Below are 19,171 nucleotides of genomic sequence, written 5' to 3'. Positions count from 1 at the left end.
AATGTTGGTATTTTAATAGGGATGACCTTGAATCAGTAGATTGCTTTGGGAAGTATAGACATTTTTTTTTAGAATTTCTTTTCCTTGTCTTTTTTTTTTTTTTTTGTAGTTTTTGGCCAGGGCTGGGTGTTGGTGTGAATGCCAATGCTGCAGAAAGACAGCCTTGCAGCCTTCAGGGATAAGCTCACTCCTGCAATGTTAAGAAATGAGGGCAAGAAACAGACTACATAGCATGGGATGGCATGTAGCAAAGTTCTTTATTTGGTGGTCGGATTTTATACAATTCTAGTCACGTACACACTTAATCTATCATCTGTTATTTTCACCATTACCTCATTTTACCTATCTGACATTAACTTGTAAGGAAATATCCTATTACCACATCAACACAATCACTTATGCAGTAAACATCCTCTTCTAGACACTGACTAATCTCTGGGGCAGGTATCACAAAAAAGAAAGCAGCTACAGGGGAACAGAGTTAATGGAAGAGTACCTTCAAGCGTTCACTCAGTTTACTCAGCATGAAGTAACGACCGTGTCTCTCCTCAGGGCAGAGCACCTCTAGACCTGTAACAATATGTTTTTAACATACGTCAACCCTCTGGCCCATATCTCTGAGGAAGGGCAGCATGTCCTTTGGCCTCAGGCTTAACGGGGTACACAACTTCAGAGAATTGGCTTGTGGAATTTTAACTCCAGGCAAGTTAGCTCTGCCCATGCCTCAGGGGGGCCCAGGTTCCTTAAGCCTCTGTAAAAATAGCAAGCCGTTTTAAACTCACACTGAGTTCACTTTGTGTGCTTGATGTAGGATATGTTTATTTCTAAATATTATCCTACAGCTGGGTTTTAGTTTATAATTTTTTTAATTTTAGTTTATAAATTTTCCAACAACCAGAAAGTGGCCAACATAGTCGGAGTGAAGTCCTTGGGAAAAGTGAGACATCCAGCGACAGAAGCACCTCAGGAGATGATGCATAAAGACAAGCAGTAGTCAGACCTCGTTATGCCAGATCCTCAGCACAATGGGAAGCTATTAGAAGGTTTTAAGCAGAAAACAGAAGTTATTTCTAAAAGTTTGGTAATTTGTCCCAAGGCCAAACTAAGAACAAGGACAGTTAGAAGAGAAAGAAAGAGAAATGTGTGTTAATTTGAAAATGGGGAGGATGCCAGACTTTAATCTCAAATACCAATTTCCTAACTACAGTAGATAAACTCCACCTCCATAGTTGACCACCTCCCTACACTGACCACCTCCTTAAGTTAACCTGATTTTCATAGACCAGATAGGCACCATATAGGCCAGATAGGCCTCGTTCCTTATGTTGACCACCTCTGTATGTTAACCAGTTTTGCTACTATATAAGTGGAAATATGGATCTTTTAAGGGAGAAAGGGGGCAATAACCTGAAAGCTTCAGGTTATTGCTGTTTAACTATGGTTGATGGTCCTGAACAGCTCTATCTGTAGTGAAGGTGATTGTTGACCTCTGTCACAGTTCTGTTGAGGCATCTCTTGTGGTACAAAGAACAAAGAACACTCCCTGGCCTGAAGGTCGGGAGCCAGGCACAGGGGCTCACACCTGTAATCCAACAGTCTGGGAGGCAGAGGTGGGTGGATTGCCTGAGCTCAGGAGTTCAAGACCAACCTCAGCAAGAATGAGACCCTGTCTCTACTAAAAATAGAAAAACTAGCTGGGCATTGTAGTGGGTGCCTATAGTCCTAGCTATTTGGGAGGCTGAGGCAAGAGGCCTGATTGAGCCTGGGAGTTTGAGGTTTCTGTGAGATATGATGGCACAGCACATTACCCAGAGTGACAGAGTGAGACTCCATCTAAAAAAAAAATATATATATATATATATACTCCTTCACTTCTTGGTCCTCTGATAACTGGCCTTGAGCAAGGATGCGGGTTTTATTTTCCAGCAAGGGTGAGACAGTGCGTGAAGCATTTTTTCTCTTCTTCAGGCCTTGGCCTCTGTACAAAGTGATTTGATTTACTGTTAAAAAAGATCATTCTAGCTTGTGTGTGGGAAAAAGCTAAAGGGGTAGTTGGGAGACTTGCTGGTGTCTTAGACTTGGGAGGTTTGGGTAGAAAAGATGAGAAATGGTTGTAGTGAGGTTATATTTAGAAGGTAGACCCTTCGGTGCTCTCTATGCTGAGATTCCTCTTTCAGGGCTAAAACCTTGGAGGCTCAGTGTTTTATTTTTATAAGAGTTATAAAAGTTCGTTTTAAATATGTCATCTATGAATAACAGTAAACTTTTGAAGTAACATAAAAGAAAGTTAGTGTCTTTTAAATGTCTAATATTCATGTTGCCAAGTTAAGTTACATTTTATCTAGGACTAAATGAAATGTTTTATCATTTGTTCCTATTAAAGTTTCTGACTGGAATCTGTAGCCTAGACAGTGAACAAACTAAGAGTTCTTCGTGTAAAATTTGTCTGAGTGCTTGTTCATGAAAGCTTATTTATTATGTATATATAAAAAAAAACTTTAACAAAATACTTTTAACTTGTGTCTATGCAAGCACATGCATTGAAGTTACAGGCTTTAGTAAGTATAGATGTCAAATCTAAATAACTAAGACTATTGTGGTAACGTGAGCCTCCACCAACGCTCAGCTTCTTGCCCTCCTGCGGTTGTACTGACCCCCCTTTGGGCATTCCAATTTTTTTCCCCAGACATAAATTGTCTAAGATATGAAAGATCAGAAACCACACAGTTTCTACTTAGGAATGAGCTTTGATGGTCCTACCGTTGCCATCAGAATGGCTACATGCATGACATATCTTTTATTTCTCTAAGAACTGGTTTTCTTATTGTTCACTTAAGAAGATCATAGTCACAGGGGTCCTCAAACTACAGCCCATGGGCCACATGAGGCGGTGTGATTGTATTTGTTCCCATTTTGTTTTTTTACTTCAAAATAAGATATGTGCAGTGTGCATAGGAATTTGTTCATAGTTGTCTTTTTTTTTTTTTTAAACTATAGTCCAGCCCTCCAACGGTCTAATGGACAGTGAACTGGCCCCCTGTTTAAAAAGTTTGAGGACCTCTGGAACCATTTTTAGTTTCAAGATTGTAAAAGTGTCCCTTTTCTGATTTTCACACATGATCAACATAATGCATTACTAGTTTTAATTATATTTTTGTGTTGATAATGTCCAAATTTATGTCTCAAGTTCAAGTGCATTCTCATGTAGCAGACTTCATCCTGACAGTGCTGCTTGTATGTTGCAGGCACACTCACTATATTTCCCCAGCAAGCTGCTGCTCCTTCTCCAGACTTTCCTTAGATGTCTAAGCATTTCTCTCTCTTTCCATCTTATACCCAACCTTTCTTGCAGATAACTATCTACTTATCCTTCAAAATTCCATTCAGCAATCACCTTCTTATATGAAACTTTTCCGTGCCCACTTCCTCTCCGAATGTAATTATCTGCTACTTTTTATGATGATGCTGATTAGCCTGGTATCAGAGCACCCACATGAGTTTACTGCACCTGTTTATTTATATGTTTGTGTTTCAGTTTCCTTAAGGGTAAGGATAGTTAGAGAAAGATTTATTTACCATGTGCATGGGGAGAATCACAGAGTGATTACTCAGTATCCCAATGAAGTTCAGATATGTTTACGCCTGCTTTTTAGAGGGGAGAGGGAGATGAGCAGTATAGGTAATTCTATTCAGGGGCCATAAATGCATGGGGGGAGCAGATTGACTTGTAAATGATCCTCTTACCAAATTTAATCAACCTGACAGGTATTATATTTTTAATGTTTTGGGCCAGGTCTGGTTGCATTCTTGATCAATTTGCCTGCAGTATGTTGAGATAGCAGGGAGAGGAAGGAAAGTGGATAATTCTGTGAGCTGTCAGTTTGGTTTATGTAGGTGAAGGGAAGCCCCTTCAATGCTTTTCATCTCAAAGGGCCTGTACTTCAAAATTCTCTTTATACCAAGAGAATTGGTATTTGGGGGCAGAATTTCCTAAAATCCTTCACTCGTCAGTTTTTAATAACCTGTTCCTTCTTTGGCTCCCACATTTGACTCAGTCTTTCTCAGTAAACAGCTGAAATTTTCTACAACACTGAACTTTTTTACATAATCATGTCTCATCTCGAGCAGTTAACAAATGCACTTCCAGCTTCTCAAAATGTTAATGCGATTTAGATACTTAACTTTCATTCCATAAGTCCACCTGGGTCAGTAAGCTTTCACACCTGAGTGGCCGAATGCTTCTCAGCATCTCTCAAAACACCTCCACTCCCTGGTCAGCCTGGAAGAAATTGACCAAGGTGATTTGTTTTTGCAGAATCAAGAGGCCATCTGTGATGTAGAAAAAAATGGCAGAATCAGCTTTCCTTTCCTTTGTGTTTTTTTAACTTCCTGCCAGAGTAATTAACATGAAAGTCATACACACATGAGACAGGTTTGCCTTTTAAGAGAAGCTTCTTTCTGTGAGCCCCTTCCAGGCCTGTCTGAGTTAACTCATGTTCTCAGGTCTGCCCTGGATTTTTCTCTCTGAGGGAGTAGTGCTTTGTCACTCTGAGGCATTTTCTTCCCCTGTCATCCTTCCTAACATTTGTTGCTAGACTCAAGAACAGTCCTTTGAACTTTAGTGTATCTTTGACAATATTACCAGTGTTGTGGACTGGCTCGGCAGACAAAATTCGACATGATGTGGAACCTTGTTTAACATCAATAAGGAAAGCAGTTATTATTTTTCTTTAACAAGCATTTTATTGTGCATGCCAATTATAATTACATAATTAATGTATTGAATTCTCAAAACTTACAATGCGAGCATTCCATACTAACCTTTTAGAGATGAGGAAGAAAAGGACTGGCGAGGTTGAGTAGGGTGCCTGAGGTCACACAGCCAGCAGGGGGCCAACTTAAAATTTGAACTCCTGTCTGCACAGTTTACATTTCACCAGTCCTTACAAGAAAATGTCAAGGCTAAGAAGAGAAGAGGTGCTCAAGACAACTGGTAACTGTTCAGCAGGAACTTAGCCCTGTTTCTGTTGTCACTTAGTTGGAAGGAGATGTAGAAGGTTAAGACTTTGCACAGATGAATTGAACGGCGTTTTACCGACTCACGTAAGTGTTTCTGCCTTCTAGGAAGATTTCCAGCCTGCAGCAGCCTCCGAGACCAACTGGGAATCAGTCACAAGCTCTATTTCAGTAAGTAATTTATTACTCCATTGCCAGCAAAAGAAACTGATGAAATAGCTAAAGTCAACCCCCAAATGACTTCACTTGCATTAAGGACCCGGGGCTTGACCAAAAACCAGACTCAAGCAGGCCGTGCTCCTTCACTGGATTCAGGTTACAGCTGGTCATGTCAGACACCCTTTCCCTGTGTTTCAGAAAGGTTTCCAGGAATTGCTGGTTTACTATGGTAGCAACTCAGGCTAGACAAAGACTTAAATCGTTGTCAGTTTCAAAGCAGATCATTCCAAGAACAGTCTGTGCAAACATCAAACACATCAAACTGGTTCATGGCCCAAACTCAAGTGAGGAATTTCAAAATAATAATTTGAATATTCCAGAGGAAGACTGTTACCCTTTGCACTTTCAATGGTCTGTTCAGCCTTGCAAAATCCCAGTATTTACAGTAATATAACTTAAGTGCAAATCAAGCATGTCTTCTATTTGACTTGGATATAAAACATAACTCACCCTGAAGCTTTAAAGTGGTTCATGCCCCATTTTTTTCTCCAAATTTAGTCATTTCTCAGTATTCTGTCTTCTTATCTACTTTGTACAGGAAGACCAGACCATGTTTTTACCAATCCTATGTGTAGCAGTTATGTAGCAATAAAATACAAGACAATAAATGCAGTTGTCCATAAAAAGGTCAAGAGCATGGAGAAAGCTCATCTACAGCTCTAACAAGGGTCCAAGTGTCTGAGTCAGAGCTGATTTTTTTTCCCTAAAGTGACAAGTGACAGGTTATCTTGTGCTATTGGAGGGATTTTTTTAAATCCCCTCATGTGGGAGGATTTCCTCAGTTATGGATTCTGTGACTATTTAATTCACCTGCTTTGGCTTCTGATCCAGAGATGAGAGGTGTCTCTGACCGTGACATTCAGAGTGTCTTGTCTGTCTGAGTATTTTCCACAGTCTGGAACGTCTCCTCTGAGCCTAGCTCAGTGTAGACAACATTGTCAGTTGTGTGAAAATCAAAACAAGGAAGGTGGTGCTGAGGAGAGCGGGGGGGGGGGGGTGGGGGGCCTCGGCAGCCTGAGGCTAGTGGCTCCAGGTGGACACCAGTGGCAGCATCCATACCCTAGACTGAGCATCCAGGGGCCCTCCAGTTCTTAAGTCTCTTACAAATGATAACTCAGAGTGCACTAATAATTTCTGCTCAAAGGGCAGAATTACAAACCTTAAAGGACCCTTAGCTCATTAAGGATAATCCATGTCCTTTAAAAGGAGAGGTGCCGTCCCCTTCCTGTAGATCATATGGGGAGGTTCAGCCTTGGGTTCATTCATATCTACTGGAAATTCTTCTGATTTGAGTCAAGGTGCTGCTCTGCTTTCTTGGAAGATCAGGGAAAACTAGCTTCTGTTCTCAGCATTTCATTCCTTAAGACCCTTCGAGAGTGGAGCAGGGGACATTAGACTTACTGTTAACTTCTGTTTAAACCACACTATTTTTTGTTGAAAGTGATTTACAGGCTCGGCGCCTGTAGCTCAAGCGGCTAAGGTGCCAGACACATACACTGAGGCTGGCGGTTCAAATCCAGCCCAGGCTCACCAAACAACAATGACAACTATAACCCAATAATAGCCAGGCATTGTGTCAGGCACCTGTAGTCCCAGCTACAAGGATCACTTTAAGCATAAGAGTTTGAGGTTGCTGTGAGCAGTGATGCCACAGTACTCTACCCAGGGCAACAGCTTGAGACTCTGTGTCAACAAAAAAGAAAGAAAGTGATCTACAGTTTTCAAATAATTTTTTTTTTTTTTTACAAATTGTTCTCATTTTAAAGTAATTTAGTCAACTTGAGAATTGATTTTTATAAATATGTAACAAAGGCTGAATAAGATCGTATTTACTGGGCAACTGAAGAAGCCACACACAATTAGTTATTTTTCTCAAAATTAGTTTTAAAATATTTACCTTAGGGGGAAATATGATGTCTGCATTAGTTTATTAGGTCCCCTGATATTTTCTTAGCTATTACCTTTGTTTCTGTTAACGGCCCTGAGGGAAAACTTGAAAATAGATGTAAAGCTAAGTTTATATTTTATCTATGGTTCACATGGCTGTTCGGCCTAATGTTGGAAGAGATCAGATTCCCTTCCTGTTCAGGAACTGAGAGCCCCTGCAACTTCATCTTGGAGAGAGAACCTGGGGACACACTGTGGTCCCCTGAGAAACCACATCACAAAACTCCTACAGCCATTTCCCCAGAGCTATTGGCAGAAGCTGTCACTCGGCTTGCTTGCTTGACATCCCTGCTTTTATTTCAAAAGAGAGGGAACTGTTTTTTAATCTCAAAGCTTTTATATACTTCCATGCTCCTAACTTTGGTCAGCTCTTTTTGACTTCCTACCCTGTTTCCTCGAAAATAAGACATCCTCCGAAAATAAGACCTACTCACAGGAACGATAAGACGTCCCCTGAAAATAAGACCTAGCGCATCTTTGGGAGCACACCTTAATATAAGACACTCTTATTTTCGGTGAAACAGGGTAGTTCTCAGACCCATACTATTGTGATACCAGGCTAATTATAAACCTTTGGTGAATGTGAGCCAAGAATACTGTGGATTATCCAGAGAATGTAAATTGAACAGGGATTTGGAATTACAGTGCTGAATTATAAGTATCATCCACCCCTACCATGTGATCCTAGAAGAAGTGCAAAAGACAGAAATGCTGTGCTTAAGTCAGGTCCAGCTCGTGTCAGGCAGAAACACACACACCCACATCCCCCTAAATCAGTGGTTCTCAACCTTCCTAAAGCCGCAATGTATTTTCATTGTTACAAAGGGGTCGTGACCTACAGGTTGAGAACCGCTGCCCTAGATAAAAGAGCTGGCTTATCAGAAACAGAGGAACAAATACAACTGTATGTAGATGAGAGCCGTGTCATATCAACAGGTGCCTGTAGAGGTGTCCCCAGCATGGCTTGAACTACTAACAAGTCTCTGGACTCGTCAGTAATGTCTGGCGAAGACCACTCCACCAGATGAATGACTGTTATTGCCTGGTCACACCTGTGCAGGAGAGGCTTGGTCAGGAGAGGGATGACTGAAAATTAGCTGTATGTTTTCTCTAAACAAAATAAAACAATAAAACAACAGAGTTGGCCTGACACATTTGTCCATCTTGCTCATTGTCCCACCCTACTCTCTCCACTCCCTTTCCCCTCCTGGGCATATTTAAAAACTGCTCGTGTGCTCGTGAGTCACACCCATGGTAGATTAATGCTTTTACACCTGTCCATTTTGCTAAACAGACACTGTTCCTCTGAAAACATGAACATCAAGTCACTTGTGACCTTTGGTCCTTGATTGGCTAAAGAGAGAGACACTGTGCCTGAGAACAAGAATGTCAGCTGCAAGCTTGGCAGTGTGAGACAGAACAGCACCTAGTGTTTCCTATAGGATCCTATGGTTAAATTTCAGGAAAACAACTTTTCATTGGTTTCCATTTTTCCTTAGTGATAAGAGATAACTGCCCCTGGGGGGATTTTATTTGTTTGGCAGTTTCTGTAAAGACATCTAAAAACCATTTGAGGCCTGTGCTCTCTATTTCCTTGTTAATGGGTCATGAATTTTTACAGAGATGTTTGAATCATGGCTCATTTACCTCTAGATTGAACAAGGGTTAGTGAAGTAAGTGCTTGGAAACCTTATGTGGGGATGTATTCCATTGCAAAATACACAATCCTTTCCAGACGTTTAGTGATGTTACGATCCTCCTTTAAAGAGTATTCCTAAGACGGTCTTAGTGGCAACTGGGGTCACTAGCAAAACTACAGCACTTAAAAACAATATGCTTGTTTCCTCCACTCTTAAGTCAAGAGAGGCAGTTTCATGGCTAATTATCCTTGTTGATGTTAAATACATTGGTTAAAGTGCCAGATCTTTATCAAAATGTCTCAGAGTAGATTCAAACACTGCTCCCACGTCACATGCATTACCAGGTGACCTGGAAAGGGGGAACATGGAGGCTAAGTGTGGGAGAGTGAAATGAATTAGGACATGTCAAAACCTGTGTGACGGAGTTTGAAATGTGAATTCTCACCATAATTTGTTAATATATGAATGACATAGGACCTTGAACCAAGAAATCAGATAACTTAATTTTGATATTTCCATTTAACTTGTATTTTTAAATCATTACAGTTCAGATGAACTGGAAGTTTTATGACCTGGCTTTGATTTGCAAACAAAACGAATGATTATCTTAGATCCATTGCTTCTATTTAAGAATGTGGCAAGACAGTGCAAGGTGGCTTCTGCATGTTGTTTAGATATATGACACATTATGTTCCTTCCATTTAGCTGAATGACTGTTGTATTTCATAGCAATGAACTTTTTCTGAATACACTGAGCTGTATGTCACTCTTAGGGGGTATCCCATCACTCTCCATCAGTAACGGACCCCACTCTCACTGCGGATGCTCTGGACAAAAGGATTGCAGAATTTGATACTGTGGAAGATCTGCTCAAGCACTTCAATCCAGAGTCATGGCAAGAAGATCTTGAGAATTTGTATTTGGACACCCCTCGTTATCGAGGCAGGTCATACCATGACCGGAAGTCAAAAGGTAAGAGACAGAGGCTTTATAAGCAGATAGAGTTAACAGTACAGACTGAGTGTCCTGTATTCAAATGTTTGGGACCAGGAGGTGTTTCAGATCTTGGATTATTTTGGATTTTGGAATACTTACATTTCTACATACTGGTTCAGTATTTCTAATCTCCAAATCTGGAATCCAAAATACTCCAAAAAGTTTTCCTTTGAGCATCATGTTGGTACTCAAAATGTTTCAGATTTTGGAGCGTTGTATCTGATTAAGGATACTTAACCTGTGATGATAAGTAAAGATTAGCCGTGCCTTCTCACGTTTCATAGCACTTTAGATGAAGATCTGTGCTTTATACAAACTGTGTTGTTATTTAAAACCTAGAAAGATTTCATCCAGTCAAAGATCTGTCCTACTGTGGAGCTGGAAGAGACTTACCAATCACCAGGATCAGATCCTGGCTCATTAGCAGATAAGATGTTATGAGCCCCCACTCCACAGTGGAGACAGCCAGGCGAGGAGGGGAGTGACTTGCCAGGAAGACGTGAGGATCCTGCCTGCCTGTGATGATGTTTGAGTAGAGAGGTCTGCTGCACCTCTGTGATGGAAACGAGGGTCAGCTGCATCCATCCCTGTTGGTGGTGGCAGCAGAGGCTGCTGTTTAAGCAATAGCCACAACTCTGCTGGAAGATTTCGCCTCTACCCATTTGATGTCTAATCTACATTTTTTAAAAATCAGTATCTACTGTGTACTTCATGCCTGGATGGTTCAAGGGTTTGAGATATAATGTCCAAAGGGAGAGGAAAAGAAGGTATGGGATGGTTTGGAGGTGTCTGGAATACTGAACTCACTACTGAACTCATGTCTGCATAAGTTCAACGGGCAGTCTCAGGGAAGTGTAATGAGGGGAGAAGAAGTGAATTCGTTCACGTAGAGGGATCATCGTGAGTTAAAATAATACTTAAACTCTGAAAAAGTAAATAGCTTATTCATACACGGTCAGACAATGAAGTTTGTAAACTCATCCTAAAAAAAGTGCTACATGCCTCCCTGTGGTCCCCAGATGGCCAAGGGCAGCACTGCGAAGGTGACCGTGGTGATGTCCGGCAACGAGGGGTGTTGCCCTTTTCCCAGCATGAGTTCATGAACTTAATTGTCTGATCTCATACATCTGAGTGGCATGATCTTAGAATAAGAATGTTTTTTGGAATATATAGCTCAAATTATTAGAGAAATGAAGTGTAATTACCTCTTATTTCTAATCTGTGTCCTTGCTTTATTTTATAAGATTTTTTTTACCCTTAAAACTTTCCAGGAAAAGTCTTGTAAAGTTGGTATGCATCATAGCTATGCAGTCATTTAGCTGAAATACAGGTTGTTCCCTGCACTTTGTAATGTTAAGGGTGCTTTTAAATACCAGACTGCTTTAGCTCAACCACTACTTTGTTCACTCCTGCCTGGGACTCTGCGTATGGCTTAGCTCATAAATCTTATATAGTTGAAGTGCACAGCTAAGAGGGCACAGGAGAGTCACCAGTGACTCCGGTGTTATGGAGATAATGCCATGTACTCCTGTAGTGAGTAAAAACTAAAACTCTCAAACAGAATCTTGTCAGGGCTCAGACTGGATTCGATACAAAGAAGAAATTGCTTTTCTGTAACACATTTCTGTATTTGGATCTCTACTAGGTCAACTTGAAAGAAAGTAAAATACATGTTTTGGAAAATCCAGAAGAAATATTAAAAATGGCATTTTTAATAAACAAATTATCTTCAGCTATCCTTAGGTACCTCTTTTCTGGAAATATTAATTTTTTAAATCATTGTATTTTTTTCTTAGAAAATATGTTCAGTTGGAGGCAGGAGGTCTGGATTCAAATCCTAACCCTGCCACTTACAAAATGTGTGACTTTCCAGCAGGTACCCTGATCCTTCCTCTGTCTCAAGTTTCCTCATTGGCTATGTACCTGTAATAACACCTGCTTTGGGGGACAGTTTGTGGTGCTTCAAGAGCACCTGACATATAATACTCCTTCAGAATTTGTTGGGAAGGATTTCTTTGTCTCTTGTCCTGTCCGTGTGATGTGCCCCCAGGCAGAGTGGGAAGCACACGGGACTCCACAGCCTTTCTGCGACCTGTTATGGTGCAGGTGTTGTGTGCTGTGTTTTCTCCAAGGAATGTGTCATCCAGGGCCTCCTATGAGCCTCAACTTGGGATGAAAATCAGCTGAGGAGTTTTAAAAACTACCGCTGTCTAGTTCTACCCAAGACACATTGCCTAAGAATTTCTGGAGGGTGGGGTATTGAAGTTGTTTATGGCTCTTAAGAGGTCAGTGTTTAGAGTCAGTTATTTTAGAGACTGTTCATTCTTTATCTGTAGCACTTGGCACAGACTCTTGAGTCTCTGATAAATATGAGATGTTCAATTAATGTCTGTAGAATTGAAGATCTTAATAATGCAGCATTAGTGTATTTCTAAAAGTTTACAAAAACTTAGTCCATAGGCTGAAGAGTATAACTTTATTAAGAATGCCTTTGGTGGCTCGGTGCCTGTAGCACAGTGGTTACAGCACCAGCCACATACACCAGAGCTGGTGGGTTCGAACCTAGCCTGAGCCTGCCAAACAACAATGACAACTACAACCAAAAATAGCCGGGCATTGTGGCGGGCGCCTGTAGTCCCAGCTACTTGGAAGGCTGAGGCAAGAGAATCGCTTATGCCCAAGAGTTTGAGGTTGCTGTGAGCTCTGATGCCACAGCACTTTACTGAGGGTGATAGCTTGAGACTCTGTCTCAAATAATAATAATAATAATAATAATAATAAGGAATGCCTTTGGTACTAAAATAGTCTTGCAGGAGCATTTGAGGCAACATTACACTTAATGTTTTTGAAGAGGTAAACATCATCTCTCTCCCCATTGGCTTAGGCTCCATTTCTTAATCTCTTATTTAAAATGACCATAAAGCAGACTCCTGCCATTTCACTTCACCCTGCCAAGTTGCCACGGCTTCTGCACTTGTTTAAATGTGCTGATGAATTGTTTATCGTTCCAGTGAGGCTGAACCACCTGCATGGATCACAAAAACAAGAAGAGTCAGGTTGAATATTTCAGCTGGTATTTTCTGCTTTGGGAATTTAAAAACAACAGATTTAGTGCTTGAATCCTAATATATGAAGAAGGGAACAGTGAATAAACAGTGAAAACAAGAAGACAGCTATGATAAGGGAAGTCCATTAGGTGTCAGAGCATTAACTTTACAGGATTCCAGCAAAGTTTCCTTCTATCGTGTAGTAGCGTCTTACTAGTGCTGTACAGCAGCATGCCCATATCATTTATGAATATTTATTGAGGATCCAACTGTCTAATTTGCCCAGAGAGATGGAAAGTGACATTTTTCATGATTCTAAAGAGCAGAATTCTAATGTAACACATGAGTGTGAATATTTGAAACAGTTTTATATACTCTGTAATAAAATGCAAACAGACTAGATGGGTGAAGAAATTATGTAATGAAGCAGGAACAGTTCGTATTTTAAAGGTAAGTTTTATGTTTTGCTTCTTTTTATTTGGTAGAAAGGAGAGTGTACATTTTTTCCTCCTCTTCAAGGAGAGAGTTGAAAATCGAAAGCAAGAGGACAGTAAAAGTTTGGGGAGAAAATGGAGAGAGAAGAGACAGATAATGCTGCCGAGTACAAATCCAGAATGTTAACATAGAAGGTGTCTACTATTTTTTTTTTTTTTAATTCACAAGTAACAGATAACCTGAAGCTCATAAGTAAAAAGCTTCTGGACTAAAGATAATATAACAAGTTAATATAACCAATTTTCAGTTTGCTGAGGTGTGATGGAGAAGTGGGTAGTATGTGTGATTGAAATCTATACATAACTGCAGTTCTAAACCCAATTTTTGCCAATAATTATTAGTCTCATGCTTTCAACCTCAAAGCTACCCAAAAGTTAATAAAAAGGTTTCAAGTTCAACCTGTACTTACTTTTCTGATGGACATCCTAATGAGTATAGCAAATTTGTATAAAAATAGGTGAAATTTGGGCGGTGCCTGTGGCTCAGTTGGTAAGGCACCGGCCCCATATACCGAGGGTGACGGGTTCAAACCCGGCCCTGGCCAAACTGTAACCAAAAAATAGCTGGGCGTTGTGGCAGGCGCCTGTAGTCCCAGCTACTCGGGAGGCTGAGGCAAGAGAATTGCTTAAGCCCAGGAGTTGGAGGTTTCTGTGAGCTGTGTGAGGCCACGGCACTCTACTGAGGGCCATAAAGTGAGACCCTGTCTCTACAAAAAAAAAAAAAAAAAAAAAAAATTAGGTGAAATTTTATGGATATTCTTTCTATAAGCTACATGTTTACCACCTAAATCATTGCATAACTACCATAGTTCAACTGAAACTAAACTGTGATTAATTTAAAAGATATACCTGTGAACTTAGGGGCAGTGTATTTTTATTCAAGTTTATAGCTCAGAATTCAACATTTCTAAATTAAGAAATGATTAGCTCCAACCTCCACTAGGTAGGACATTAACTAAAAGGTGATTTGTAGAAATTAAAAATTTAACTGAGATCTGTTCTTTTGCTTATTCCCAGAGAACTTGACTTTCCAGAGCGGTAGTGTTTGCCATAGACAGAAATCCCAGCACATAATGGCAAAAAAGGAAGCCTGGTCTTATAGCTTGTGTTATGATTAAAATATGAGCAAAATTGTTAAGGCACTCCAAATTAATAATTTTAAGCTATTAATAAAAAATACATTTTTCTCTCAAAGAGTTGTTAGTTTTTGAAATACACTCCTCTTTTAAAAAGCCTTTTAATATTGAGTGCAGTAAATATTTTGATATTAAATTCATTCCAAATAATAAGATGTCAAATACATGATTTTTACAGACTTCAAATGGTTAGATGTAACTCAGGAACAGTTACCCATTTCTGAGGATCTAATACCAATTCCATTATTGTCTGCATGACATTTTTTGCTCTAAGATCTAAAACATGTGACTCTAATTTGCACACTGTTTATAAGTAAACAACAGGCAGGAGAAACTGGGGAATAAATGAAATAAATATGTTTCATATCAAGATGTTTGAATTGATTCCAAACTTGGGTCAAAATACTTTTTAAAAAAAACAAGGAATCACAATGGTTAACATAGCCTTCCTGGCATTATCTCAGTCACTGTGCCAAGACATTTACATTCTACATTTACCAAGTTTTGCAAATACCCCTGTAAGATGCACCACAGGTATAATCCCACCAATCCCCCTCCCTCTACCCACCACCCCCCTCCCTCCCCTCCCTTTCCCACTTCCCCCTATTGTTAGGTTGTAACTGGATTATAGTTTTCATGTGAAAGCCCCAAATTAGTTTCATAATAGGGCTGAGTACATTGGGTACTTTTTCTTCCATTCTTGAGATACTTTACTAAGAAGAATATGTTCCAGCTCCATCCATGTAAACATGAAAGAGGTAAAGTCTCCATCTTTCTTTAAGGCTGCATAATATTCCATGGTGTACATATACCACAATTTATTAATCCATTCGTGGATCGATGGGCACTTGGGCTTTTTCCATGACTTAGCAATTATGAATTGGGCTGCAATAAACATTCTGGTACAAATATCTTTGTTATGGTGTGATTTTTGGTCTTTTGGGTATATGCCCAGCAGAGGAATTACAGGATTGAATGGCAGATCTATTTTTAGATCTCTGAGTGTTCTCCATATATCTTTCCAAAAGGAATGTATTAGTTTGCATTCCCACCAGCAGTGCAGAAGTGTTCCCTTTTCTCCACATCCGCGCCAACATCTCTGGTCTTGAGATTTTGTGATGTAGGCTAGTCTCACTGGAGTTAGATGATATCTCAAAGTAGTTTTGATTTGCATTTCTCTGATGATTAAAGATGATGAGCATTTTTTCATATGTCTGAAGGCCACGCGCCTGTCTTCTTCAGAGAAGTTTCTCTTCAAATCCCTTGCCCAGCCTGCGATGGGATCCCTTGTTTTTTTCTTGCTGATGCGTTTGAGTTCTCTGTGGATTCTGGTTACTAAACGTTTGTAAGAGATATAACCTGCAAATATCTTCTCCCATTCTGAGGGCTGTTTGCTTGCTTTACTTACTGTGTTCTTGGCGGTGCAGAAGCTTTTTAGTTTGATCAAGTCCCAGTAGTGTATTTTTGAAGCTGCTTCAATTGCCTGGGGGGTCCTCCTCATAAAATACTCGCCCAGACCGATTTCTTCAAGGGTTTTCCCTGCACTCTCCTCTAGTATTTTTATAGTTTCATGTCTCAAGTTTAAATCTTTAATCCAATGAGAGTCTATCTTAGTTAATGGTGAAAGGTGTGAAACCAATCTCAGTCTTCTGCAGGTTGCCAGCCAGTTCACCCAGCACCATTTGTAAAATAGGGAATCTTTTCCCCACTGAATGTTTTTAATTGGCTTGTCAAAGATCAAATAACAGTAAGTAGCTGGATTCATCTCTTGGTTCTCTATTCTGTTCCAGATATCTACTTCTCTGTTTTTGTGCCAATACCATGCTGTTTTGATCACTATCGATTTGTAGTAAAGTCTGAGGTCTGGTAGTGTGATTCCTCCTGTTTTGTTTTTATTTCTGAGTAATGTCTTGGCTATTCGAGGTTTTTTCTGATTCCATATAAAAGGAAGTATTGTTTTTTCAAGATCTTTAAAGTATGACAGCGGAGCTTTAATAGGGAGTGTGTTGAAATTATATATTGCTTTGGGTAGTATGGAGATTTTAATAATGTTGATTCTTCCCAGCCATGAGCATGGTATGTTTTTCCATTTGTTAACATTTTCAACTATTTCTTTTCTTAGAGTTTCATAGTTCTCTTTATAGAGATCTTTCATGTCTTTTGTTAGGTAAATTCCCAAATATGTCATCTTCTTTGGCACTACTGTGAATGGGATAGAGTCCTTAACTGCTTTTTCAACTTGACTATTGTTGGTGTATATAAAAGCTACCGATTTATGGATGTTGATTTTGTAACCTGAGATGCTGCTGTATTCCTTGATCACTTCTAGGAGTTTTGTAGTAGAGTCCCTAGTGTTTTCCAGATACACAATCATATCATCTGCAAAGAGCAAAAGTTTGATCTCTTCTAAACCGATATGGATACCCTTGATCGCCTTTTCTTCCCTAATTGCGGTGGCTAAAAGTTCCATTACAATGTTAAAAAGCAATGGAGACAATGGGCAGCCTTGTCTGGTTCCTAATCTGAGTGGAAATGATTCCAATTTAACTCCATTCAATAATATTGGCTGTTGGTTTGCTGTAGATGGCCTCTATCAGTTTAAGCAAAGTCCCTTCTAGTTTTAGTCCCTTCTAGTTTAGTCCCTTCTAGTTTTAGTCCCTTCTAGTTTAGTCCCTTCTAGTTTTAGTCCCTTCTAAACTTCCACTTTTCTTGAGTGTTCTGATCATGAAGGGATGCTGTATATTATCAAAAGCTTTTTCTGCATCGATTGAGAGAATCATATGGTCTTTGTTTTTTAATTTGTTTATGTGCTGAATTACATTTATAGATTTACGTATATTGAACCAGCCTTGAGACCCTGGGGTAAAGCCAACTTGGTCATGGTGTATAATTTGTTTGATGTGTTGCTGGATTCTGTTTGTTAGGATCTTGTTGAATATTTTTGCATCTGTATTCATTAGTGATATTGGTCTATAAGTTTTTTTTCTTGTTGTGTCTTTTCCTGGTTTGGGGATCAGGGTGATGTTTGCTTCATAGAACGTGTTGGGTAGTCTTCCTTCTTTTTCTACCTTTTGGAACAAGTTGAGTAATATAGGTACTAATTCCTCTTTAAAGGTTTGGTAGAATTCTGACGTGAAACCATCTGGTCCCGGCCTTTCTTTTTAGGGAGGTTTTGTATAGTTCATGCTATTTCTGAACTTGTTATGGGCCTGTTCAGTATTTCCACTTGATTCTGGCTAAGTCTTGGAAGGTGACGTGCTTCCAAGGATCGGTCAATTTCCTTCAGATTTTCATATTTCTGAGAATAAAGTTTCTTGTAATATTCATTAAGGATTTTTTGGATTTCTGACGAGTCTGTTGTTATTTTGTCTTTGTTGTTTCTGATTGATGATATTAGAGATTTTACTCTTTTTTTCCTGGTTAGGTTGGCCAGAGGTTTATCTATTTTATTGACCTTTTCAAAAAACCAGGTTTTTCATTTATTGATCTGTTGTATTATTCTTTTGTTTTCAATTTCATTTAATTCTGCTCTAATTTTGGTTATTTCTTTTCTTCTACTGGGTTTGGGGTTGGAATGTTCTTCCTTTTCCAGTTGCTTGAGATGTCCCATTAAGGTGTTAACTTCCTCTCTTTCCGTTCTCTTGAGGAAGGCTTGCAGTGCTATAAATTTCCCTCTTAGAACTGCCTTTGTGGTGTCCCAGAGGTTCTGATAGTTTGTGTCTTCATTGTTATTTTGTTCCAAAAAATTGGCGATTTCTTTCTTAATCTCATCTCTGACCCAGCTATCATTCAGCATAAGGTTATTTAACTTCCATGTTTTTGTATGAGTATGCAGATTCCTGTTGTTACTCAGTTCAAGTTTTATTCCATGATGGTCCGAGAAGATGCAAGGAATAATTTCTATTCCTTTAAATTTAATGAGGTTAGACTTGTGACCTAAAATGTGGTCAATTTTGGAGTAAGTTCCGTGGACTGATGAGAAATATGTGTATTCAGTTTTGTTGAGATGAAATGTTCCGTAGATGTCTGCTAAATCTAAATATTGGATGGTTAGGTTTAAATCTAAGATTTCTTTGCTCAGCTTCTTGCTGGAGGATCGATCCAACACTGCCAAAGGAGTGTTGAAATCTCCGACGATTATGGAGCTGGAGGAAATCAAGTTACTCATGTCTGTTAGAGTTTCTCTTATAAATTGAGGTGCATTCTGGTTGGGTGCATAGATATTAATAATTGAGATCTCATCATATTGAGTATTACCCTTAACAAATATGAAGTGACCCTTCTTGTCCTTCTTACCTTTGTTGGTTTAAAGCCTACTGTATCTGCAAATAAAATTGCAACACCTGCTTTTTTTCTGATTACCATTTGCCTGAAATATGGATGATCATCCTTTCACCCTGAGTCTGTATTTGTCTTTTAAGTTAATATGTGACTCTTGTATGCAACAAATATCTGGTTTGAGTTTTTGTATCCAGTCAGCTAACCTATGCCTCTTTAGGGGACAGTTTAAGCCATTCACATTAATGGAGAGTATTGATAAGTCTGGTTGAATTTTGGGTATCGAGTTTTTGAAAGGTCCAGTGGACATTTTTAATCCTTTTGCCAGTGTGGAAGTTGGAGTTTGATCCGAAGTTTCTGAGTGAGTTTGCCTTTGTGGTATAGGATTGGGTTGGTCA

At 39.5% G+C, this 19,171-nt stretch overlaps 1 protein-coding gene across 2 annotated transcripts in view; it reads left to right on the top strand.

Moving 5' to 3' along the window:
• PDGFD (platelet derived growth factor D) overlaps positions 1–19,171 on the top strand; it is a 271,148-nt gene that overhangs the window by 224,245 nt on the left and 27,732 nt on the right. For both annotated transcript variants that reach the window (XM_053595482.1, XM_053595483.1), the window contains exons 4-5: positions 5,125–5,187; positions 9,596–9,794. In XM_053595482.1, the coding sequence (XP_053451457.1) occupies positions 5,125–5,187; positions 9,596–9,794 (262 nt within the window). The remainder of the gene's footprint in view (positions 1–5,124; positions 5,188–9,595; positions 9,795–19,171) is intronic.

The sequence above is a fragment of the Nycticebus coucang genome, chromosome 6, assembly GCF_027406575.1.
Source record: "Nycticebus coucang isolate mNycCou1 chromosome 6, mNycCou1.pri, whole genome shotgun sequence".
NCBI classification, from domain to species: domain Eukaryota; kingdom Metazoa; phylum Chordata; class Mammalia; order Primates; family Lorisidae; genus Nycticebus; species Nycticebus coucang.
Note: the sequence above shows the minus strand (reverse complement) of the source record. Positions and strands in the feature narration are given on the sequence as shown.